This window comes from Panthera leo, chromosome C1 (genome assembly GCF_018350215.1).
Source record: "Panthera leo isolate Ple1 chromosome C1, P.leo_Ple1_pat1.1, whole genome shotgun sequence".
Classification (NCBI taxonomy): Eukaryota; Metazoa; Chordata; class Mammalia; order Carnivora; family Felidae; genus Panthera; species Panthera leo.
Window position 1 is genome coordinate 211,480,746 of NC_056686.1, and position 25,809 is coordinate 211,506,554.

At 43.9% G+C, this 25,809-nt stretch overlaps 2 protein-coding genes across 25 annotated transcripts in view; both read left to right on the top strand.

Moving 5' to 3' along the window:
• Nucleotides 1-1,665, top strand: part of SP140 (SP140 nuclear body protein) — a 65,354-nt gene extending 63,689 nt beyond the window's left edge. For 18 of the 20 annotated variants that reach the window (XM_042950425.1, XM_042950424.1, XM_042950428.1 and 15 more), the window contains 3 exons: nucleotides 10-87; nucleotides 298-441; nucleotides 1,218-1,665. In XM_042950425.1, coding sequence (XP_042806359.1) covers nucleotides 10-87; nucleotides 298-441; nucleotides 1,218-1,325 — 330 coding nt within the window. In that variant the 3' untranslated portion in view covers nucleotides 1,326-1,665. Of the gene's footprint in view, nucleotides 1-9; nucleotides 88-297; nucleotides 442-1,217 lie in introns of those variants that run through there. The other 2 variants (XM_042950433.1, XM_042950445.1) reach the window with 2 other exon arrangements.
• A 10,965-nt stretch (nucleotides 1,666-12,630) lies between these two features.
• SP100 (SP100 nuclear antigen) overlaps nucleotides 12,631-25,809 on the top strand; it is a 99,849-nt gene continuing 86,670 nt past the window's right edge. For 4 of the 5 annotated variants that reach the window (XM_042950448.1, XM_042950451.1, XM_042950449.1 and 1 more), the window contains exon 1: nucleotides 12,632-12,782. In XM_042950448.1, coding sequence (XP_042806382.1) covers nucleotides 12,751-12,782 — 32 coding nt within the window. In that variant the 5' untranslated portion in view covers nucleotides 12,632-12,750. Of the gene's footprint in view, nucleotides 12,783-25,809 lie in introns of all 5 variants that reach the window. The other variant, XM_042950453.1, reaches the window with a different exon arrangement.

Here is a 25,809-nt window from a genome sequence, read left to right on the forward strand (position 1 = left end):
CTTTTGCAGAAATGTGAGTTCCTCCTCTTGAAGGTCTATTGCCATTCAGAGAGCTCCTTTTTTTCGAAGATTCCATACTATTATTATGTAAGTAACAGCAACCAACCATGATTACAGGCCGCTGTGATGTTCAGTGACTTTCACACAGGGGGGATCTGTGATCTGAATCCCATGAGAGGGAGAGCATGAGCCGCCATTTTCTTTGTCTTGCATCTCTGCTGGAGTTCAGGAAATCCACTGGAGACAGACATTGAACAATGCCAATAACTCTCCCATTGATATTTTTTCCCCCACCAGATTAAAGAGGTGTCTCAAAACCTAAAGGAACCCATGTGGTTGGACAAAATCAAGAAGAAGCTAAATAAACAAGGCTACCCTAGAGTAGAGGAGTTTGTGCAGGACATGCGCCTCATCTTTCGGAACCACAGGGCATCTTACAAGGTAAGAGGCGCTCTCTCTGCCTCCATTTCATTTTCTTTCCACTGACTCACTCTGCCCTCGTTTTCTGGTGCCTGGAAAATTTTACATTTCCCTCACCCTATGACAAGCCTGCACAAGAAAGAGCTCTGGACATGAGTGACTTTTCCATTTCAGGACTTAAGCTCACCACGGCAGAGTAGTAGTGAATCAGAAGGTATTTCTGCAACCAGAACCCCAGGCCCCTGAGAGCTCATTCCCCTCCTCAAAGGTGACAGCTGCCCATAGAGAGCAGTGGAGTCCCACCTGCTCCAAATCCAAGGAGGAGAGAATGGCATCTTAAAGTTATATCACCCTTCTTATCTCTCCCCAGATCAACTCAACCTCTTAGAAACCCCAATTTTAGACTTCTTGCATGTGAATGGAGCGTGTAGTTTACAGGGGTTACCAGAGAGGACTGGAAGTTTCAGGGAAGCAGGATGGCTCATTGTACTTAGACTGTGCTCTTTGATGGTTTCAAAGGACATAGATGGCTTTCCTAAGTCTCACTGAAATAAACAACCCAAACAACATACGTCAGAGTCCCAAGTATGGCAGTGATTTCTCACTTCTGTCTATTTAATCAGAAATAATCATGCACGTAGGAAACAAGTTGTTCTTGGCTGCTTGAATTTTTAAGCTTCACCTGGTTAATGTAACTTAGGTGTTTAAAACAAGGTCCTAAACGTTTTTGATTGCAAGGTGTCCAATAACACTGATAATGAGTATCGCTATTTTTGTCTTTATGATTTATTTTTCAGTACAATGACTTTGGCCTAATGGGACTTAGACTGGAGGCAGAGTTCGAGAAGAAATTCAAGGAAGTGTTTTCTATTGAGGAAGCAAATGAGAGGAGTTCACTGGTGTAGTGGAGGCTGTTGACACCCTGGAAAATCTCCTTTTTGGGCAGAACTTTCATGTCCCAGCTGCTGTGAGGGTTGGCTGCTGATGACACTCTTCCCCAAAGTACCACCCTCTGCCAATGCCAACTTCACCTGGAGATTACACCTCTTGGGCGTGGGGGCCGGCTTCCAGCTCCAAGGTGGAACCAGCCTGTAGTGATCCGTATCCCTTCACTTTCCACAAGATCAGGCTGGAGCTAGTCTCCAGCTGGTACCAATCCATGCTTGGCTTTTCCTACCATGCTATCCTGCTTCCCTCACCCCTCTTCTTCTGAGAAAATTCTCATAATAAATCACTTACTCAAGAGACTTTATCTCGGGCTCTGCTTCCAAGGAACCCAACTTAAGGTATTGGTCCTAGCAAGCAGGACTTGAGGATGGGGTTCTGATGTTAGGTCACTGTCTAGTCAGATTGTGACAAGTGGAATGTTGACAGTGCCTGAGGTGTTACAACCGTGCCATTGCCAAAACTTTCACCTGTAGGAAACTGGATGGGCTATAGGGGGAGAGGCATATTCGCTGGAACAATGATCTGACATTTACAGAAGGAGAGATAGTAACTGAAACAAGTGTGGAGGTTTGAAGGCTGTTGCTAAGTGCCACTAATATGTTGACAAGAGTAAAAGACAGGCTTAAAGCTATTAATCACCTAAACCAAAATCACCCCCATCCCTGCAGCTGGAAAGTAGACAGTAAGGAAGGCCTGGCCCTGATTTTCAGAAGGGCAGAATTTCAGAGAAGCCTGAATTCTAGCTCAGGGTGGCCTCCTGTGCCAAAGTTAGGGCACCAATAAAGAAGGAGTGAAGCCCCGAAACTCTAGGTAGATGTACAGGAGAGCTCTGAACTCCAGATCCCCCTGAGCCTGCAGGGCCTGCAGAAAACTCCTGCCCCTGCTTTGGAGACAGACCCTTACCAGCCCACCTCCTGCCTGAATGAAGGCTATGCAGAGTAGCCTCAGCATGACCTAACTGGGAGTACGCTGAGTGGGCCTGCGAGATGAAGAGAGGGTTCTACTCCAGTGCAGCTGGAAGACTGGGCCAACATATACCAGCAGGTGCCAGGGGATTGTGTGTGAGTGGGTCCTGAAAGAAGAAAGGGAATAGGAAACTGGAAAGAGGAGAATTGTTGATGCAGGCATGCTCTCCCATGCCACAGAACTTAATTATCCTGGCAAGGGCCAGAGGTGATGATTCTAATACATTCCTGGGTGGCTCGCAGAGGCTTGCTATAAGCCAGGGTACACGCTGGATGAAACAGAAGTAGAGTGTACTGGGCTTGGTAGGGCAGATTATGGAAAAGGGAAATTCAAAAGCCTAATGAAATTGGCATGGCTTTATTCTCTCCAGCTGGAAAAACCACCTACAGGTAACTGTTCCCCAGGAGGCCTCAGAGACACTGACTTACCAAGGTGATAAGGAACACACTGCTAAAGGGGCAACAGCATCCTTGAGATGCTCAGCAGGGGCTGTCCTCTATAGGTCAGAATGATGTGGGAATGTTGCACAGAACTGTATTCCAGCAACGGAAATGATTGGATAACAAAATCAGGGGTAGCATTTCACTGTCAGAGCACGACAACATAACTTCTGTAATGCGCAGCAAGGTTAGAATGACAGCCGTGGGGCCTGGTCCGTGGATGTCTCTGGAGATAGCTGACAAGATGTGGTGTTCTTATAGGCAAGACAAATGGGCAGCCAACAAGGATATTGCTTCATATATACCTTCAAAAAAGATTAGAGATTAAAAATAGATGATCAGAGAGCTGAGTTTAGCTGACTCAATGAAAAGTCAAGATCCCTTGCCCAGTTTCCAGACCTAAGTCAATTCTTGGACCCCAAACATGCTGAGGGAAATGAAGGCAGGTGTCATAAAAAAAGAACTTTGCAAATGTACACATAGTGATTTCGTCAGTTCTTCACCAAAAGGACCAACGGTCTTTTATTCTAGAAACCATATGTCCTATAAAGGAAAATATATAGGTGTTTCAAAGGTTGTTGAATATAGCATCTGAATTCGATGCTACTCTAGGGACATAGAGCACCATCATGGTCCCTGTTGAGTAAAGTGTATGGAAGTCAGGTAATATCCATGTCACAATGGGTCCACTCGATCCATGAAGCCGCCCCACTTCCTGAGGGTATAATCAGGATACACATGGAAGTTGGATGAACCGATTCTTTAACCTACAAAGCATCCCGTGAAATAATAATCACTGTCTTAAGAGAAGCCCAGTGGAAGGCCCTGAAACTGAAATTCCCTCCGGTGAAAATAGTCAAAAGCAATGTCGTATTCCTGGGCCGGAGAATGACAGAGATTAGTGCCACCTGCAAAGATTTAAAGGCGGCAGCTATTGGGTCCTCGTTGCCACTATATTTGGGCTGGTCTCCGCAGAAGCTGCTTGGTTCATGGCTACTAGAAACAACCAGCTGCTGTGCTAGACGTGCTCTTTTAGAGCAGAGTAGCATGGCCTATGGTATGTGCTGTGCAACTATTAATATGGAAAATGTGCTTTTAAAATATCTAGTAGGAAATAAGATCGGAAGCAGTTCATGTCCCCATGGACTGGACAATTGTACACATTTACTGTCCTGCCCCAGGACGGGGTGAATTCTCCTGTCCTCTATTACAATATAGTCTGAAGGAACCTAGTCTACCCTGACACCACAATACAGTACATCAATCCGCTATATTGTTGACTGTATTAATCAGGGCTCTGTAGAGAAACAGAACCAAAAGTTTTGGAAACAGAGCCATACATTTATATATACAGGGATTTATTATGTGGAATTGGCTTACATACTTACAGATGCAGAGAATCTCCACGATATGCCATCTGTGAGCCAGAGACCCAGTAAAGACGAGGTGTCATTCTAGCCCAAGTCTGAAGGCCCAAGAACCAGGGGAGCAGAGAGTATAAATCTCAGTCCAAGAGAGTCAGAAATCCAAGAGGAAAGCTCAACTAAGCAGGCAGGAAGAGAATGAATTTGCGTTTCTCCCCTTTTCTCCCACTCAACAGGCCCTTAACAGCATGGATGGTGTCCACCCATGCTAGGGAGGGCAATCTACTTTGCTGAGTCCACTGATTAAAATGCTGGTCTCAGGGTGCCTGGGTAGCTCAGCTGGTTAAGTGTCCGACTTCAGCTCAGGTCATGATCACACGGTTCATTGAGTTCGAGCCCGAGTCGGGTTCTGCGAGACCGCTCAGAGCCTGGAGCCTGTTTCGGATTCTATGTCTCCCTCTCTCTGCCCCTCCCTCACTCACACTCTGTCTCTCTCTCAAAACTAAATAAACATTTAAAAAAAAATTTTTTTAATGCTGATCTTATCCAGAAACATCCTCAGTAAAGTACCCAGAAATAATGTTTAATCAGGGACCCCCATGGTCCAGTCAAGTGGACACAAAATTAACCATCACAGTGACAGTATGCTAACTGGACCTGAACAGCAAAAAGTGTTGGGTGTTCCGAAAGCCTTGTCGAGTCACATGTGTCCCCGATGGTGAGAGAGAAACCCTACTAAGAATTCAGAGACATGACATACAGATAAGCTCTCAGGGGTTCAACGGTCAGGGGCATATCAGGATATCCCCCACAAAGCTCCAAGCCATCTTCTACCACTAAGAAGCACAATGCTCGGTAGGCCTCTCCGGGGAAGAAGAGTACCCATGGTTGCCAATTTGATGAAAAGTATTCTAGGCTTTGTAATGCAGGGGGGCGGAGTGCAAGCTGGGAGGGTAACAGTGCTTACACCATCTTGACAATAAAATGTGTTCTAATCAATGTATTTCACTTCATAGTATAGAATGAGCGTGGCTACATGTTGGTAAATATAGTTCTGTGTCATCCCTATCCCAGCTGTTATTTTTCATCAAGCCTCAGTCGCAGTTGGCCCTTCTACCAGAGCCTAGCGTTTGAGAACACCGGCCGCGAAGCCAGCAGAGGAGGTGGAATCCCAGCTCCTCACGAGCGAGCTGCTGGGCGTCCCTGGGCACGCGACCTACCTCCCCTGTGCACTAGCACCTTGTGTGAAATGGAGAAGCTAGTACCTAGCTCGCTGGGTCGTGAGGATGAATGAGTTAATAGTTACTGTGCTCCTAGGAAGTGCCTGATCCTGAGAACAGTAAGAAAATCACCTACAAACGTCCTCGTGTCGGCTGGGGCTCCTTGCCAGTGAGACTGGCTTTACCTCGGTGAGACAAAAAGACCCTGTTTAAACAGGTGCCCAGTGGCTCACGCAAGGGCGGGAAGGCTGGGTGCGGAGCTCACCAATGGCCCCAGAACCAGGGCAGCGTAGCAGAGCAGATCCAAGAATTGTGCACCAGGAACGACTCAGCCGTCTTGTCAAGGAGCCACCATGGAATGAATGCTTTCCGTCTTTTTTTTTTTTTTTAAACTCCTTAGCAAACTTCTCTCAAGAGTCTGACTCCCCAAAGCTTCTGGCTGGCCCGGCTTGCTCGGGGGCCAGCTATTGAACAGCAGTCCCTCTGCTCCCGCACACGAAGGGGAGAGGTCGTCTCCCCAGAGGAAACTGGGTGCTGTTAGGAAGGTGGGGGAACAGGCCGGATGGCCAAGGAAATCAGGCCTGACCAACAGACCCTCCGAGGTAGGCCCTGGTATCTAACAGTGGATGGGGCAGTGCAAGGTCAGTCAGAAGGGCCGAGGTCCCGGAACCAAAGGGAGCAGGTTGACTGAGTTCCCGCTGCCCTGTGCTGTGCGGAGAAAGGCTGAGTTGGTCTTCATGCTTGAAGGGAAGGCATCCACCCCACCCTCAGGACAGCCAAGGGCAACGAAGGGCACTAAGCCTATCATCCCATCAGTCTGGTTTACTTGGATTCAGTTGGGGGCTGTTTGCCGAGATGCTAGGGAGCTCGGCTGTGACCTTCCAGGGGGAGGGCTGTGTGCCTGTGTCCCTGGGAGCTACAGGAGGACCTGGGGCTCTTGGTAAGGACCTCTCAGCCTGAGCTTCCCAGGGCAGCTCCTCTGGGCATCAGCTCTAGGGCTTTCTCCAGCTCTCTCGGCGTAAACCGGGTGGGGAGGTTTCACAAGGCTCGAGATCAGAGCCCCGGGGACCGAACTACCTGGCTGGGTTTCCTATCAGGCCAAACGCTCACTCACACACACCCAGTCGGGGGCTCTTCCTTCCCTAGTTTGTGCATGGGGAGTTTGTGCGGGAGGGAGGCAGAGGGCGGGCTGTGGACCCGATTCCTTGGAAAGACAGGGCTGCATAAAAGTAAGACCTTTGAAACAAAAACCAGGCTCGATACAGATGGCTCCGTCTCCTCTTTCAACAAAGGAAAAAGAGTCTTGGGCTTCTGGGCAACAAGTTGTAGGCCTTATCTGTATAGGTTTGTAAGTATTAACTCCAACTGAAATTCTAGAATAATCCATGTTTGTCCTCCCAGGCACATCGTTTGCTCTGTCATTTTGTTTAGTGAACAAGCCCGCCCTAAGTGGGTGAGCATTCGTGTTCCCGCGGGCACAGAAGTGCACGATTGCATAGATCTGACTGTGCCTTACCTGACAGAGGGGTGCTTTCTGTTCGATGTACTGAGCATAGGATCTTGTCCCCTAGGGTGAGCAGGGGGCTTAGCGGGCACTGAAACCACTGATGTCCCCAGAAGCAGGGCTGGGCCCCGGGGGTGGGCAGGGCTGGTCTACTGCTTAGGACCAAGGGCGAGAGCTCCTAACCAACCAGTCTCTTCTAGAAAACTGCTAGACGCTCTGGACAACATCTAAAAAACAACTGAAAAGTAAGCCAAAGCAGACCGATTTTGGAGGGAATTCGAAACTCGAGAGCAAACAGCCAATACGAGATGTTTACTGTTTATTAGCACGGGGCCCTGAGAGTAGCCAGGCCAGTCTTGCATGGAGGGGGGGAGGGCAAAACTTTGGTAGAAAGTTCACACCTTCCCTCTGGTTAGCAAAGCCAGGGAAGAAGCCCACGGCCACTAAGTTTTCTGGGTGGTGAGGGGGAAAGGCTGGAAAAGAGAAAGTCACAGAGAGGAACCCCAAATTTCTGTGTCTAGACCCTCCCCAAACCACTGGTTGATGCCTGGGACTAAGTGAAACCAGTCTGAACTAGTCTGAGCTGTGCCCAAAGAGGAGGCAGGGTGTGCAGTCTGAGCCTGGCCACGTGAGTGGCCTGCTAAGACGAGCTGAGCACATTCTGATCCCAGTGAGAGGTGCCAATCAGCGGCCCGTTTAGTAAATCTAGACCCAGCCTGGACACAGGAGGTTGTGCGGAACCATATCCATCAGATACTTATCAAACCTTCAGCTGGTACTGCTACTCGGACCGATAGGCCTGAGATTGTTTTCATCTGACCTGAAACCACTGATTCCTACATGCCATCAAGTCTGGGACTTTTCTCCCCCACCAATCTTCACTCAGGTTTGCCCCCGGAACCCATGGTGTGGGGGATGGAAAGAGTCTACACTGGTTCATACCCAACAATGCATTCTGGATCCCCATCGTGGTAATCTCACCTACATCTTTACTGGAAACAAGAGTGGGGAGCGTTCAGGGAGCTGAGACACTTGTCTTACATCTTCCACCGCATTCTGGCAGAGCTGCTGGGGAGGTAGGGAGGACGATGTTCCATCCCACCACCTCCAACGGCCCATCTACAGCTGTCTGTGTCTGGATGGGGGAGGGGGGTGGGAGAGGCAGGACCCCAGCCGTGAGATCTCAGGAGCACAAGTCTTAGCTATAAAATGACATGGCCTGGGGCACCTGGGTGGCTCAGTCGGTTAAGCAGCCGACTTTGGTTCAGGTCATTGTCTTGTGGTTCGTGGGTTCGAGCCCCGCATTGGGCCCTGTGCTGACAGCTCAGAGCCTGGAGCCTGCTTCGGATACTGTGCCTCCCCCTCTCTCTGCCCCTCCCCTGCTCATGCTCTGTCTGTCTGTCTCTCTCAAAAATAAATAAACATGAAAATTTTTTTTAAATGACATGGCCCCTGGCTTGTCTGGTGTCTGTGACCTCTCCTCGGGGTCCCTGGGAATAGTGATAGAGCCCATGGCATATGCACTCTGTATGCCTTTGCACATGCCTGCTCTTAGAAGTTTTGCAAACTCTTGTGTCACTGCCTGTGGCCTGAAGTGCCCTACAGGAGGAGCTGATGTCTTTACTTTGTGTCTGTTCAGGAAATACAGACGGGCCCTGGTTTCCTACGTTGTACCTTTGTCTGATGGCAAGTGGGAAATCCAGGCCCAACCTGTTCAAGCACGCTGTGCAGTGAGGACACAATCCAGGCTCTTGGATATATATCTGAGCCCCTCACTCACCATGGCTCCACATTTAGGAGGCTGAAGTCCCCTCCCCGCCCCACTCACCCCCACCCCTGCTCCCTAGAATAATTCAGGGGAGGGGGTCCCATAGGCTTTTGGTGGAATGCCTATGGGGCCCCCATATTGATGAAAGGGCAGAGAGGTCTCCTTTCTCTATGGAGGGGAGGGTGTCACCTTGTAGACTGACACTGGCCATTCTCAAATGGTGGAGGAAGCTGCAGAAATGGCATCCGATCTCCCGGGAACTTTCCCTGTATACCCTTTATGCCCCAGGACAACGAACCAGAGTCCAATGAGAGAGGTATGTTTTCAGCTTCAGTGTCATTGTCTTGAGAAATCAGTGCGACTATGCTGGTTGTGGTCTTGCCTATAAACCATTGTACCTGGAGACCCTGGTGGCCACCTGGTCCTGAAAAACTGTGCAGCTTTGCAACCCACCCGCAAACCTCATTCTAAGGTGAGACATACGATGCCCAGCAGAGGCTGGTGGAGCTTCAGGGCCACGCCGATGTGTTCCCGGGGCCACTTTAGGACTTGGCCGGAGCCACGTGGTCCTTGTGTACTAGTGCTGGACCCTGGACCCGCCAGGATGCCAGCCCGTTTCATGGGCACAGTACTTGTACATGTGAGGAAGAACATGCCCCAGGCAGGGAAAAAGCACAGGACTTGATCCAGGGGAGAGCTCATTAGACTCTATTTGGGTTTCTCCTGGGCCAGGACTGTTAGAGCTGACGGTCTGAGAAGGACAACCTTATCCTTTGTGCAGGACTTTCTCAGCCCTGGGCACAGGTGCTCCGGGAATGCCCAAGGTCTCCCCAACCACAACAATCTCTAACAAGAGCTCCTGTTGGTAAGACAGGCTCCCTTCCCTTCACCTCCAGATAATGGTAAGCAGATGTGCCCTAGACCTCTCCGTCCAGGCTATAAGCTTGTTTGTGTGTGTTTGAACTGCCAAATATCAAAATGATCTCAGAATCCCATCCTTAAATTAGTTAGCCTTTATTTGGGAAGAAATGATGGAGCTGCTACGACTAATTTCCAGGGGTTTCGATAGTTCCCAGAGGGATTTTCGGTTTCAGTTTCTCTGAACCGGCAACAGAAGCCAGTTCTCAGGAGGCTGTGATACCAAGCGTGACCACCAGAGGGGAGTGCAGACCTCCAGAAAGTGGCCCGGATGGATTTTCCCAAATTGCCCAATGGTTCTCTCCCTCCCTCCACTCACCCCTTAACCATTTCCTTCCCTGCCCCGATGCCTCTTCCCAGCCCCTCCTTCAAGGATTTACTCTCTTCCCTATAGAAATCCTCACATTTCCACCCCCAGCAATCCCTCTGGCTTTGTACCAACTTTGCAGCTTCAGGAGTCCACGGGTCAACCAACGCCTGCCCGGTCGCTGAGATTCTGCTTAGAAGGAGAAGGGGCACCACCCCACCCTGGTCCCTCAAAACTGTAATACTGTCACCAAATGCCCACCGAACCCACATGTGATAACCGTATCGTGACCATGCAATTGCAAGGGGGTAGGACTACCAGCCTCTCTACCCATCCCGGGCACAGGTAGACAAGAACTCATGGAAAGAGATGTATGCCCATATGCTGGACCCAAATTTAGGGTGTTAGTGGGCCCCTCCAAAGTGCGTCCTTTTCCCTCACCTGCGTTCCAAACCAACAGATAGATACAAAAGTGAAGCAGACGGGGTTCACAATACCAGCTTTCATCCTGATAAAAGCTACCCTGGGGGTGGCGGCTTAGTGTGTAGCAAAAAAGGGGTCCCTAAAACCAAACCCCCAAATTGAGCTTATCCACACATATTCAGCCTCAGGCTGCTCCAATCAATCATACACACCCCCAACCTCCCACAGCCCCCCAAGCTCCTGTCCCTGTGCACTTGACTTTGGAAAAGCCAACAGAGCTCTGGCCTCTCCAGGCATGATAAGCCCGGGGAGACCCAACAAGGAGCAGACTCACCCCTTCCACCAGAGAGTCACCCCAGAAAGCAGGGAGGGGCAGGGGTGACTCCCGCTGATGGATGTCCCTTCCAGGGACATTGGAGTAGGGCCATAGGTCCCAGGCACCAGCTCCCCCCCCATTTCTACATACACAGAGGTACCAAGGGTGTTGAGCCCCTTGCCCCAGCAGCCACTGCCCCTGCTGCTGCCCCTTCTTCCTGACCTTCTACCCCTTCTTCCCCACCTTGAGCTCCCAGTGACAAACCTCTGGTCCCCACAGGGGTCTCCCAGATTGGACCCACCTTCAAAGTCTGAACAGAATCTGCTCCTGGTGACTGACACTTACTGAGCCCGTCCCCCTGGTGGCTTCTTTGCCCTGTGATTCCTCCTCAGTGTGGCTTCTCCGGCTGTCCAGGCCTCCAGGTCGAGCACTTGGGCTACTTCCGGAACAGTGACGGTGGCCCTGGTGTCAGTGTTCCTTGAAGCTGCAGAAAGTGCCCCAGGCGCTTCCTTGTTTCCTTCGAATGAGTCCAGGAGGGTTTTCAGGAGTGAAATCTGCTCCTCAAGCTGGTCCTGTCCGTATCCTAACCTGGCGGGTCTGGCTTCTTCTGGATCACAGAAACTTTGCTTTCCTTACAGAGGCCTCCAGATTCCTCAGGAACCACTGCTGCTCTTACAGAGGTGATGCGTGTCCAGCCCCCCCCCCCCCCCGCCCCACGGGGGCAGCCCCTTCCCTCCTTCCAGGCCAGGACCAGCCCCAGGTGTCACTGTGAGCCCCACGAGGGCCACCTGTGGATCTCCCTACCCCACTGGCTAGCTGCTCGGTGGCCTCTATTCAAAGTGCTCATCTCAGCGACCCTAAGCGGAGCCACGGAAAAGCTGGCACGTTTACGCCAACACCCGGCACAGTGGTCGCCTGGGTCAGCCTGCTGCCCAGGGACAGAGACAGGGGACGCTAGAAAAGTCGTGTCGTCTGTGTCAGGCCTTGTCTGGGCCACGTGTCCTATGGAGGCAAGAAGCAGAGGACAGTTGTGCCCAACAGTAGCTCAACTTCCTAGTCCTTGTACCCCTGAGAGTGAGTGAGAGAGGGAGAGGGGACGAGACCCACACGCGTACAGCACCTGGTGCACACAGAGACCCTGCTCATGGTTAAAGACGTCCTTAGAAGCATCCCGGAATCCCCAGCAGGCTGATGTTCACCCCTCTGCGGGGAAGACAGAACATCCACGGAAAGAGGGTAGAAACCTCTTTCCCCTGCAGTTTCAAATGGAATTAAGTCTCATGCTTTGTGGAATGATGACTCCAAATCCGAATGAGAAATCTGTGAACAGACAGGACTTGGAGGCAGAGGGTCACCCTCCCAGCGGGGCTCGCCTGCCCATGTATTTGCTTCCAGATCATCTCGGTTCCAATCTCCATCTGCATCCAAGGGAAGCCTGTGCCGGTCAGCATTCCAGCGACTTCTCTCCACGTGTCTCCTTCTCCCTGGATGCAATTCAGAAGTTGGGGGCACCTTAAACCTTTGCACCTGAGATATTAGCCACCGTCATCACCTTGGCTGCAGCCTTGCTGATTTCTCCCTGACGTCTGACTGAGTTCCAGGAACACTAAGCACATTCCCCCGGGTTTATGATGCTGAGCATTTGTGCTCTCTCCAGCCCTGTGTTCCCATGCTGGGACCTTACCTGGTCGGGGTCCAGGCTCTCCCGCAGGAAGGGAGATTTTAAGTTTCTGTCTCTCCCTCTGTCCCCCCACAGCCTCGCTGGCGAGGGGAAGGTGACAAACACACAGCTCCCCTCTCCCCACCCCTATTACCCTCGGGGACCTTAGATAGAAGGACAGAAACACTTACGGACACATAGATATTTCTGTGTCTTTGCACACCGAAGTGCCCCCCCCCCGGGGGGCTGGCCCTGCTCCTCCAGGCCCTGACTGTCACTCCTTTGTTCCTGCTGCCACAAGTCTGTCTGCCCAGCAGCTGAGAGATACTTTCACTTCCCTTTTCCCCATTTGGGCGGAGCTGCCTCTGCGTGAGTCAATTCACAAACTTCCTGCTCTGGGCTCAGCAGCTACCCTGACCCAGGCCACACCAACTGGAGGGTTCGGAGGCCACACTTGAGGCCCAGGCGGGGCCCAGGCGGGGCCCAGAGTGGAAAGATGGCTGATGGGGGCAGCGACCTCAGCACCAGGTTAGTCTTCATCTCCCTCCCTTTGAACCTCTCTCTCTGGCCATGGCCTGTTTGCTCCGGTGTCCTTCTAAAGACACTAACCTAAATCTCTACTTTACCTAGTTTCCAAGAAAGCTCACTAGCAACGTAAATAAAGTAGAGGACTAGGCAATGAGGAAATCAGGTTTTCATCTGCACACATGACTTTCCTGTTTTGTCATGCTGCTCAGACAGAGGCCCGTCTGAAGTCCCAGGGTTTTAGGACAGGGATTTGTTTTTTGTTCATGACCTCTGAACTTTCTCGTTTCCCTCAGGCGTCCCCTACTTTCACGAGCCATTTCAAAGAAGGCAGTTGAGAAAACATAAAGTTCAGGGGAAACATCTGACAGGTTCAAACACTGGGTGCTATGGTCTCACACCTGTCCTGTGAACAGGCTTCTGTCAGCGCCTGCGCCATTCCTGTCTCTGGCTGGGGGGGTTTCTTCCTCGTCATCATGACCAAAGGAAGTAAAAGGGAAGAGAAAGGCCCAGACTGCCAAAGAGTAGTGCAGGCTCAGTATTTTTGTCTTTACTTTGATTTTCTGTTCTGGAATGGGTTATGCCTCGGACAAACAAACAAAAAGAAAAAGAAAAAGGCGGTGAGGAGGGAGGTAGAAATCCTATCTTACTCTCTAGCATTGCGTCAGAAATGATATTACTTAATATTTTTAGTTAATGTATTGTTTAATACAAAAGGAATATATTATACATTCTTGTTCATAAAATTTTACACCAAATGAAGGTATGTAGAGGGGAAAATTCCTGTTTACTGCCTACCCCAATGCAGCTTCTAATCTGTGTCCTATTAAGTGTTTCAGGCACAGCCTTTCAGATCGTTTTCTACGTATTTCCATGTATAGCTTATTTTCCTATATATGCACTCTGTGCTTTGTGTTTTTAATAAATGGGATTATATTGTATATGCTGTTTTGCATTTTTCATTTTCTCTTATTTTAAGAGTGAAGATCCTAGAGATCACCTTAATAATCATATAGATCTACTTCATTCTTTTTTAAAAATGTTTTTTTTTTTAATTTATTTTTGAGACAGAAAGAGACACAGCATGAGCAGGGGAGGGGCAGAGAGAGAGGGAGACACAGAATCCGAAGCAGGCTCCAGGCTCTGAGCTGTCAGCACAGGGCTCGAACTCCTGGACTGTGAGATCATGACCTGAGCTGAAGTCGGATGCCCAACCGACTGAGCCACCCAGGTGCTCCATACTTCATTCTTTTTAAGAATTATTGTAATAGCTATTGCTATCCCATAGAATCGATATGCCATAATTTTTAAATCATCCCCCACTCCCCATTGATGGACAATTTAGGTCATATTTGATTGTTCACTTTACCAACAAGCTATGATAAGAATAATCTATTTCCTTATATTTTTGCACGCTTATGAGTATCTGTCTTGTGTCAACAACCCAAAACGTGGAATCGTGGAGGCAGAGGTTACTAATATTTACTTGTCTATAGATCTTGCCAAATTGCCTTTCTAAGTAGCTGACCCGATATGTTCTCTTAACAACATCAAATGAGATAAACCATCTCCCCATGCCCAACCTTTGCAAACGTGCTGGATAAGGAGCTGCACCTTCTTTTAATGTGCATTTTCCCAATTACAGGGGGAGGTTGGACAGTTTTTCATGTTTATTGGCCATCTGCCTCTTTTGTGAATTGCTGCTTTATTTATGGCCGATGTTATTCAGTTGACATGACTGTCCTTTCTTTGATGAAAAGGGAGAGTTTGCTAAATATTCTGAAAGGTATATACTCTCCTTGTCTTTGAACTCTGTTTATGGTGACTTTATCTTGTTAAAGCTGACAATGTACAATATAGACTTATTATAGTATTGATTTTATGAGCTAGATGCACCCTCGTTGTTATAAATAATTAAAGTGAACCAAAAATTACTGATGAATTCCACTCTTTAACCACAGTTCTTGTGTTCTTAAGACGGCAGATTCAACTGTCTTCATTGCACAGGAAGTTTCTTCTCTCACATCTCCAAAACGTTTCCTTTTTCAATTTGGGGGCAAAATGATTCTTCCACTGAAGCAATGCTAGCCTTCACAGCTTTTATCTGCCCCCTAAATTTTCACCTCTTTCACTTTTTAACTTTCTGCTCAGAATGGTGGTCTCAAACTTTTCTTCCACAACAATTATTTTTTAAGTAGCTTTTTCATTTCTTGTTATTTCTATTTTTTGTAAAGTTGGTTGTGGTTTTTTTTGGAGGGGGGACAGATGAGGGATCTGAATTTGTCTCTAGATCTCTGCAGGCTCCACTGTAAGCTACATTTTGTTTTTTGGTTTGTATATATATATATACACACACACACACACCATCCCATCTTCAGGCTCTTGCTTGATCGATTGAGGCTTTTGGATGATTGTAAGTGCTTTGGGGATTTTTTTCTTCATCCCCTGGGTTGTTCTTCCAGGTTGATTCTGTCAGCAGTTTGGTTTCAGTGCTGTTTTTACTTGCTTTCTCCCAGGCCTGTGGTGGTTTTATAGCCTATGTCACTCGTGATGGACCCCCCCCCCCCAACCTCTGCTATACACAGACTTGATCTCGGTGAATGTTTTTTCCCCCCAAATGTCTCATCTTATCTGAGACTAAATTGCTTCCCATCTGATCTATGGTTGAAAGGCTCTAATTTGATTCTTATCAAAATTTTTTTTTTCCTGAGGAAACTTTTATGAGTTACACTATCCTTTTCCCCTGCTGATCTGCCAACACCACTGTCTTCACTACTCAGTGGTCTTGTATGCAGGGCCCATTTCAAGGGCTCTCTCTTCCAGCATTGGCCTGCACGAGGCTTTTCTTACTCCCCACGCACCACGTTGTCATTGTATGAACTTTTGATATCTGTGGCAGTAAATCTTCTTACCTTCCTTTCTTCCAAAGTGGCTTGGCCCTTTGCGTCTCCAAATTGGCTTGTCAATATCTTGCCAGGAATTCATTTAGATCGCGTTGAATCTATAGATCAGTTTGCAGAGGATTGATACCTTTACAATATTGTGTCTTCTATCTCATTACTGTGGTATATGCGTATTACTAATTGAACTAGATTTTCTAATAAAAATTATATTTCTCTCTATAGAGGTCTTATACTTCTGCTAGATTTATTCATAGATACTTGATATCTTTATATCAAATCTACATAATTTAAAATAGGCTGTCTAGCTGCTTGTAACAAAGATACAAAAATAAATGAAAACTTTGCCAAACTCTTTTGAATTCTAATGACATATATATATATGTGTGTGTGTGTGTGTATATATGTGGTTTTACATAATGTAAACACAATGACAGTTCTGCTTCTTCTGATCTAATCCTTCTACGTATTACTCCTTTTTCTTGCCTTACTGTGTGTGCTAGGTACTTTGTACATGACAAATACAAGTACTGATGGTAATGATTCCATCTTGATCCTAATTTCAAAGGGAAAGTTTTTGTCACTGCACAGTTATGGATGATGTTTGCTGTAGGTTTCTTTTATGAAAAGACTTTATAAAATACTTAGATTAGAGATGTTTTATATTGGCATCTGATATTTTCAACATAGGAGGTGTTTGTAGCCCTGTTTTCTGTTGTTTCTGCTGGTTCTCACAATTTTTTTAAATAAACTTTTAATTTTGACATAATTTTATGCTTACAGAAAAGTCGCAAAGGCAGTACAGAAGTTTCCGTATTCTGCACACCCAGGCTTATTTCTTGCGACATTATCCTCTTACGTGACTCTGGTTACGTTTTTCAAAAATGAAAAACCAATATTGGTAATGTCAGCGTGAATTAAACCCCGGACTTGTTTTCAGTTTCAACAGATTTTCCATCAACGCACATATTCTGTTTTTAGGATCCAGTCCAGGGCTCCACATTTAATCTAGCCAGCCTGTCACTTATTCCATCTGGTCTGCGACAAGTTCTCAGTCTCGCTTTGTTTTTCATGATCTTAATAGTTTGAAGAGTACTACTGGTCAGGCATTTTGTAGGCTGTTTTTTTTTCTTTTTGTTTTGTTTTTGTTCTTATTTGGTTAGTTATTTTAGTTTTCTGGGTTTTGGGCATTTTTTTAGTTCTTTTTTTATTTTTATTTTTTGTAGACCATTTAAAAATTTTTTTTAATGTTTATTTATTTTTGAGATAGAGAGAGACAGAGCATGAATGGGGGAGGGTCAAAGAGAGAGAGACACAGAATCTGAAACAGGCTCCAGGCTCCGAGCTGTCAGCACAGAGCCTGATGCGGGGCTCGAGCTCACAGACTGCGAGACCGTGACCTGAGCCTAAGTCAGCCGCTTAACTGACTGAGCCACCCAGGTGCCCCATCTTGTAGACCATTTTTAAATTTTTGTTCATCTTTATGTTTTTCTCATGATTAGACTGAGGTTGAGGGTTTTTTGAGAGACTACCACAGAAGTGAAGTGCCCTTCTCATCACATCATATCTGGGGATATAGCCAACCTGACTTACCACCAGCGAAGTTGACCTTGATTATTTAATTAGGGTGGCATTTGCCAGGCTCCAGCCTCCTCCATTGTAAAGTTACCATTTTCCCATTTCCACAAAGGGATAAATTTTCTTCTGATTACAAAGATCATTTTGCTGGGTGTTTTTGTGTATTAGCATTGTACTGGGGAAATTATTTGTAGGTAAATCAAGGACTGCAATGAAGGTTTGGAAAGGGTTTCTGTTTGCCAAACCCAGGTGTCTCTGAAAACTCTTGAACATGGGTCAGCGTCTGAGAGCACCTGGGTGAAGCCAGGTGGTTCTCTGGGAGTGCCATTATTCCAGGCTACAGCTGCCCCCTTCACGGAATTCTCACTGGGAAGATGTGGTGGTGGTAGCTGGGACTCCCGCTGGACCCGCCATCTTTTTGTTTGTTTGTTTGTTTGTTTGTTTGTTTTTGAGAGAGAGAAACAGAGAGTGAGCGGGGAAGAGCAGAGAGAGAGGCAGAGACAGAGAATCCCAAGCAGGCTCCACATTGTCAGCTCAGAGCCTGTTGCGGGGCTTGAACTCGTGAGCTGTGAGATCATGATCAGAGCCGAAACCAACAATCTTACGCTTAACCCACTGAGCCACCCAGGCACCCCTGGACCCTCCATCTTGTATGGACTCTAGACTTCATTTCTGTCCCTCTCTCCCCTTAAAGCTGTCAGACCTGAGGTTCTGATTCTCTAGGATCAGCAAATGCCCCTAAGTCAAAAGTGGCTCTCTGCTTGCCTGCCTCTCTGGTCTCTTCTTTCACTTTACTTCCTCCTGGTGAAGCCTCACCATACATAGTTTCATGTCTTCAGTAACATTCTTAGATGCTTTTCTCAACTTTTACGGTCTTTCCAACAGAAATCTGTATGGCTTGTGTGAGTTGGGGAAGATTGGAGTTTTTGAATCCTGCACCACACCAGGAACTTCCAGTCATTGATTGATTGGTTGATTAACTGGCAGTTTTCAAAGTTTATTGCTTGACGTTTGGTTGTGACTCACGAAGTTTTTCTCTGAATGCTTTTAAGATTTTTCTCTTAGAATGTATACTGTAATGAGTCTAGTTTCGTTTAAAAATTTTTTTTTTAATTTTTTGTTTTTGTTTTGCGTTTATCCTTTTGGGGTTTCCAGACCTTGAGTTTGTGAGTTGATGTCTTTTGGTTTTTGTTAATTGGGGTTTGTTTTTTGTTTTAATCAAAGGATAGTTGACATACAATGTTATATTAGTTTCAGGTGTACAACAGAGTGATTCAACATGTGTATACATTATGAAATGATCACCACAGTAAGTTTAGTTACCATCTGTCACCAAACAAAATTATTATAATATTACTGGCTCTATTCCCTGTGCTGTACTTTACATCCCTTGATTTACTTATTTTATAACTGGAAGTTTGTACCTCTTAATCCCCTTCACCTGTTTTGCCCATTCCCCTACTTACCTCCTCTCTGGCAGTCATCATTTTGTTCCCTGTATGTATGAGTCTGTTTCTGTTTTGTTTTGTTTATTCATTTATTTTTTAGATTCCACACATAAATGAAATCATTTAGTATTTGTCTTTCTCTGACTTGTTTTACTTAACATAATACCTTCTAAGTCACCCGCCATTGCAAATGACAAGATTTCCTTCTTTTTTTATGGCTGAGTAATATTACACACACACACACACACACACACACACACACACACACACACACGCACACCACATGTTCCTTAATCATTCATCTATTGATGGAAACAGGTTGCTTCTCTATCTTGGCGATCATAAACAGTACTTCAATGAACCTAGGGTGCATGTATCTTTTTGAATTACTGTTTTCATTTTCTTCAGATAAATACCCAGAATAGACTGCTGGATCATATGGTATGTCTATTTTTAATTTTTTGAGGAACCTCCATACTGTTTTTACATAATGGCTGCACCGGTTTGCATTCCCACCAACAGGGTACAAGTTTTTTTTTTTTTTTTTTCTCCACATCCTTGCCAACACTTGTTATTTGTCTTTTTGATTCCAGCCATTCTGACAGATGTGAGGTGATATCCCATTGTAGTTTGGATTTGCTCTTCCTTAATGATGAGTGATGTTGAGCATCTTTTCCTATGTCTGTTTGCCGTCTTTATGTCTTCTTCGAAAAAATGTCCATTCAGGTCCTCTGTTCATTTTTTTAATTGGATTGTTGGGGCTTTTTTGATGTTGAGTTGTAAGAGTTCTTTATATGTTTTGGATACTAACCCCTTATGGAATATATCATTTGCAAATATCTTCTCCCCTTTAGTAGGCTGACTTTTTATTTTGTTAATGGTGTCTTTCACTGTGCAAAACCTTTTTAGTTTGATGTAGTCCCAGCTGTTTAGTTTTGCTTTTGTTGCCCTTGCCTAAAGAGATCCAAAAAAATACATTGCTAAGAGTTTACTACCTATGTCCAAGAGGTTACTACCTATGTTTTCTTTCAGGAGTCTTATGGTTTTAGGTCTTACATTTAGGTCTTAAAGCCATTTGGGGTTTATTTTTGTGTATGGTGTAAGATAGCAATCCAGTGTCATTCTTTTGCACGTAGCTGTCTGGTTTTCCCAGCACCATTTATTGAAGAGACTGTCTTTTCCCCTTATCCTTGCCTCCTTTGTCATAGTTTACTTAACTGTATAAGTGTGGGTTTATTTTCAAGCTCTCTATTCTGTTCCATCAATTTTTGTGTCTATTTTTGTGCCAGTACCATAATGTTTTGATTATCATAGCTTTGTAGTATATCATGAAATCTGGGATTGTGATGCCTTCAGCTTTGTTTTTCCTTCTCAAAACAAGGATACGTGGGATCCTTTGTGGTTCCATACAAATTTTTGGGTTATTTGTTCTAGTTCTGTGAAAAAAATGTTGTTGGTATTTTAATAAAAATTACATTGAATCTGTATATTGCTTTGGGTAGCATGGAAATTTTAACATTAATTCTTCCAATCCATGACCATAGTATATTTATTTGTGTCATCATCAATTTCTTTCATCAATATCTTATAGTTTTCAGAGTACTGTTCTTTCACCTCCTTGGTTAAGTTTGTTCCTGAGTATTTTATTATTTTTGATGCAATTGTATATGGGGTTGTTTTCTTAATTTCTCTTTCTGTTAGTTCATTATTAGTGTAGAGAAAATGCAACAGATTTCTGTATATTAATTTTGTATCCTGAAAATTTACTGAATGTATTTATTAGATTTAATAGTGTTTTTGGTGGTTTTTAGTTTTTTTTCACATATAGTATCATGTCATCTGCAAACAGTGAGTGTTTTACATCTTCTTTACTGATTTGGATGCCTTTTATTTCTTTTTCTTGTCTGATTGCTATAGCTAGGACTTCCAGTACTGTGTTGAATACAAGTGGCAAGATGGAGGGCATCCTTGTCCTGTTCATGATCTTAGAGGAAACACTTTTAACTTTTCCCTATTGGGCATGATGTTAGCTGTGGGTTTGTCATTTATGCCCTTTATTATGCTGAGATGTGTTCACTCTAAACCTACTTTGTTGAGAATTTTTATCATAAATGGATGTTAAGTTTTGTCTAATACTTTTTCTGCATCTGTTGACATGATCATATAACCTGTATCCTTTATTTTATTAATGTGTGTATCATGTAGATCAATTTCCTGATATTGAACCACCCTTGTATCCTTGGAATAAATTCCACTTGAACATGGTGTATTATCTTTTAATGTATTGTTGAATTTGGTTTGCTAATTATTTTTTTTTTTAATTTTTTTTTTTAACGTTTATTCATTTTTGAGACAGAGAGAGACAGAGCATGAACAGGGGAGGGGCAGAGAGAGAGGGAGACACAGAATCTGAAACAGGCTCCAGGCTCTGAGCTGTCAGCACAGAGCCCGACGCGGGGCTCGAACTCATGGACCGCGAGATCGTGACCTGAGCCGAAGTCAGCCGCCTAACCGACTGAGCCACCCAGGCGCCCCTGGTTTGCTAATTATTGAGGATTTTCATTTACTTTGTATTTATCTGGCATTTATAGAAGAAATATAGTAGTCTATTGATGATTTGGGGTGATTTGAAATTTAAAAAAATATATTGAAATGGTTTGTTTAATATGGACATTTTCTGTTTTGTGAAGGATTGCTGGAAATTGTCCATAAAACTGTTTGAAACTGATATTTGTTACTGTTTTTATTTTTTGAGAGAGAGAGAGTGAGCAGGGGAGGGGCCGAGGGAGAAGGAGAGAGGGAGAATCTTAAGCAGACTCCACACCCAGAGCAAAGCCTGACATAGGACTCTGTTCACAACTGTGGGATCATGACCTGAGCAGAAATCAAGAGTCAGATACTTAACTGAATGAGCCATCCAGGTGCCTCTGAAACTGATATTTGTGTGTGTAGGTGTGGGGAGAAGGCAGGGATAGGGTAGGTCTCAAAGTACATTATACATTTATTCTATCACTTTTAATTCTATTTAGTTCTCATGTTGACTGTCAGTTTTGATGATTCATATTGTCCTAAAAAGTAAGCTTTTTTTTCTAGGTTGTCATATTTATTGGTAGAAAATTATACAAGGATTTCTTTTGTAAAGTTTTAATATACAGGGATTTCTTTTGTAAAGTTTTAATATATAAAGATTTCTTTTGTAAAGTTTTAATCTTTTCCTTAACTGCAGACACATCCTTTTCCTCATTCCTAGCATTGTTCATTTATGTCTTTTCTTTTGGTCTCTCTCTCTTTTTTTTAATGTTTATTTATATTTGAGAGAGAGAGAGAGAGAGAGAGAATGAGTCAGGGAGGGGTAAAGAGAGGGAGACACAGAATCTGAAGCAGGCTCCAGGCTCTGAGCTGTCAGCATAGGTCCCAAAGTGGGGCTTGAATTCACCAACTGTGAGGTCATGACCTGAACTGAGGTCAGTCGCTTAACCGAGTGAGCCACCCAGCCACCCGTCTTTCATTCTCTTGATCAAATTTTCCATTTTGTTGTTCTCTTCAAGGAATCATCTTTTGGTTGTATTGATCCATTACTCTTATTTTTTTTGTTTGAGATTTAATTAAATTCTGCTTTTCTTTATTTTCATATTTTTTTTTTCTTTCCTCATTTTTGTCTTCAATTTCCTTGGGGGGTGGAATTTCCTTGATCTCTTTTCTTAATACTTTGATTTAAAACTTAGTTTATTGGGGCGCCTGGGTGGCTCAGTCGGTTGGGTGTCTGACTTCAGGTCATGATCTCACGGTTCGTGGGTTCGTGACTCCGAGCCCCGTGTCGGGCTCTGTTCTGACAGCTCAGAGCCTGGAGCCTGCTTTGGATTCTGTGTCTCCCTCTCTCTCTCTGTCCCTCCTCCGCTCACACTCTGTCTCTCTCTCTCAAAAATAAATCAACATTTAAAAAAATTTAAAACTTAGTTTACTTTTCAGTGTCTCTTGTTTTCTAAAAAAATGTTTCTTAGGCCATGAATGTTTATCTCTTTGCTACTTTGGGTATATCGGTGGTTCTTATATGTTTGTGGCTTTATATGTTTTCATTAGAATTTATTTCTTACTCATCTGTAATTTCTATCCTGATTTTCTCTTTCAACTAAGGACTGTTTGGAAAGAGTTTTAAAATCTTCCCAGTGGATAATATTGAAGGAGTTCCTTTGTCCTGGTTGTTTGTTCTGATCTATGACATGTGTTTAGAAAATGTGTTCCTTAAGATTGTTTTCCATTTCAGAATCTGTTGTTATTTTTCTTGTGGCCTAATGCATGTGATTTTGCAGGTTTTTCATGTTTGAAGGGTAATATAATGTAGTGATTAATATTGTGCTATCTAAGGCCAGCCAGGATGGAGGGTAGGAGCTGAGGGAGTAGGTAGGAAATTTGGGGAGAGGTGTTCCAAACCCTAGCTCTGGCACTACATAGCTGTACAACATGTCCCCTCAATATTTTAAAGATATTTTCATACACATAATGACTTTTACCATGAAGTCTGGTGAAGTGTATATTTTATGAGTATGAAATAACCTTCTACATTCTTTGTAATGCTTTTCAACCTAACTTCCATTTGCTTTTGATTTTAGTTTTGCTACAGAGCACTCTTTACTTTGTGTTTGTTTAATGTGTCTTTTCCAATCCCTTTATTTCCAGTGTTCTTGAGCCATTTTATTTTTTCTATGTCCCTTATAAATAGAATACAGCGTACACAAAAATTAACTCAAATGGATTAAAGACTTGAATGTAAGACCTGAAACCAGAAAATTCCTAGAAGAAAACATAGGTGATAAGCTCCTTGACATTGGTCTTGGTGTTGAATTTTTGCATTTGATTCAAAAGCAAAGGCAACAAAAGCAAAAATAAACAAATGGGATACATTAAATTAAAAAGCTTCTGCACAGCAAAAGAAACCATCAATCAACAATGAAAAGGCAGCCTACTGAATGGGAGAAAATATTTGCAAATCATATGTTCACTAAGGAGTTAATGTATAAGATATATAAAGAACTCAAACAACTCAATAGCAAAAACCCAAGTCTGATTTAAAAATGGGCAAAGGCTCTAAATAGACAGGTTTTTTTTTTTCAAAAAAGAAATAAAAATGACCAATGGACTTATGAAAATATGCCCAACATTACTAATCAGCAGAGAAATGCAAATCCAAACCACAATGAGATATCACCTCACACCTGTCAGAACGGCTATTGCCAAAAAGACAAGAAATAACAAGTGTTGGTGAGGATGTGGAGAAAAGGAAACTTCATGAACAATTAATCAGAATATAAATTAGTACAGCCAGTGTGGAAAACAGTATGGATGTTCCTCAAAAAATGAAAAATAGAGCTATCATATATACGACCCATCAATTCTACTTCTGGGTATTTATCTGAAGAAAACAAAAATGCTAATTTGAAAAGATATATTCAATCCTATGTTCATTGCAACATTATATATGATATAACTACTCTCTATATAATACTACACAATGGAATACTCCTCAGGTATAAAAAAGAAGAAAATCTTGGCACTTGTAACAATGTGGCTGGACCTTGAGGGTATTATGCTCAGTGAAATAAGTCAGAAAAAGACAAATACTATATGATTTCACTTATATGTAGAATCTAAAAAACAAAGAAACAACAAAAACCCTTCATAAGTACAGAGAACAGATCTGTGGTTATTTAGAGAGGATGGGGGTGGGGGTGGACAAAATGGGTGAGGGGACCAATTGCATGGTGATGAGTGGTAATGAAGCTTATTGTGGTGACTTTGTAGTGTATACAAATATCAAATTATTATGTTGTATACCTGAATATAATATCATATGCCAATTTTAGATCAATAAAAAATATATATAGCTGAATTTTATTTCCTATCCAATCTATATATTCTCATATTTTGTGTCACTTTATTCCATTAACATTTATTTTGATCACTAGTATATTTATATTTATTCTTACTCTCTTAGTTATTAATATTTACAAGAATTTCTTCTGGTTCTCTCACCTTCTTTCTTACCTGCTTTTGAATTGGTGGCATTTCCTTTGCTCCATATTTCCCCCCGATACTTTGGAAGTATTGCCTTTTTTGTTGTTGTTGAAATTTAATTTTTAATAAACATACTTAGGCTTCTATTATTCTCCCAATGCCTGGAGTTATTTAGTACCTTTTTTTAAGCTAAAAACTGGAACTCGATTTTCTTTTCCTCATCCCTCTTCCTATGCCCTCCGTGAAATTTTTGAGTCTGAAAATGTCTTCATTTTACTTTGATACGTGAATGAATGTTTGTGTACGTTTAAAATTAAAGTTCACTTAAGTTTTGGTCATTTTTCTTCACTGTCTTCCTGAATTCGGTGTTGCATGGGAAAATTCCAACTTCCATCCAATTTTCATTTCTTGTAGGTAAGTCGCTTTTACTTTCTGTAACCATTATGGTTTGTTTGTTATCCTTGATGTTCTAGATTTCACCATAATACATCTAGGTATGTGTTTTAAATATTCATTCTCTGTACTTGATGAGCCTTTTTAATATAAAGTTCTACCTTTCTCTGACTGATTCATTTCATTTGGCATAATACTCTAGCTCCATCCATGTCGTTGCAAATGGCAAGATTTCATTCTTTTTTATGACTAATATTCTATTGTATATATAAACCACATCTTCCTTATCCATTCATCAGTTGATGGACATTTGGGGTTCTATCCATAGTTTTGCTATTGTTGATAATGCACAGAGAAAGACAAATATATGATTTTACTCATATGTGGAATTTTAGAAACAAAACAAACAAACATGGGCGGAGTAACTGGTGGTTACCAGAGAGGAAGTGGGCAGGGGGATTGGTTAAATATGAGGTGGGGATTGGGAAGGGCACTTGTTTTGACGATTACCAGGTATTGTATGTAAGTGTTGAATAACAAAATTCTATACCTGAAACTAATGTATGTTAACTAACTGGAATTTAAATAATAACTTAAAAAAGGAGTTCTAGCTTTCATTCTGAAATTCCCCTCTCCTCTCTCTTTATTTGATTTTGTGTCCTCATTCTTTCTCCTCTCCTTTTAAAATTCCCACTGGCA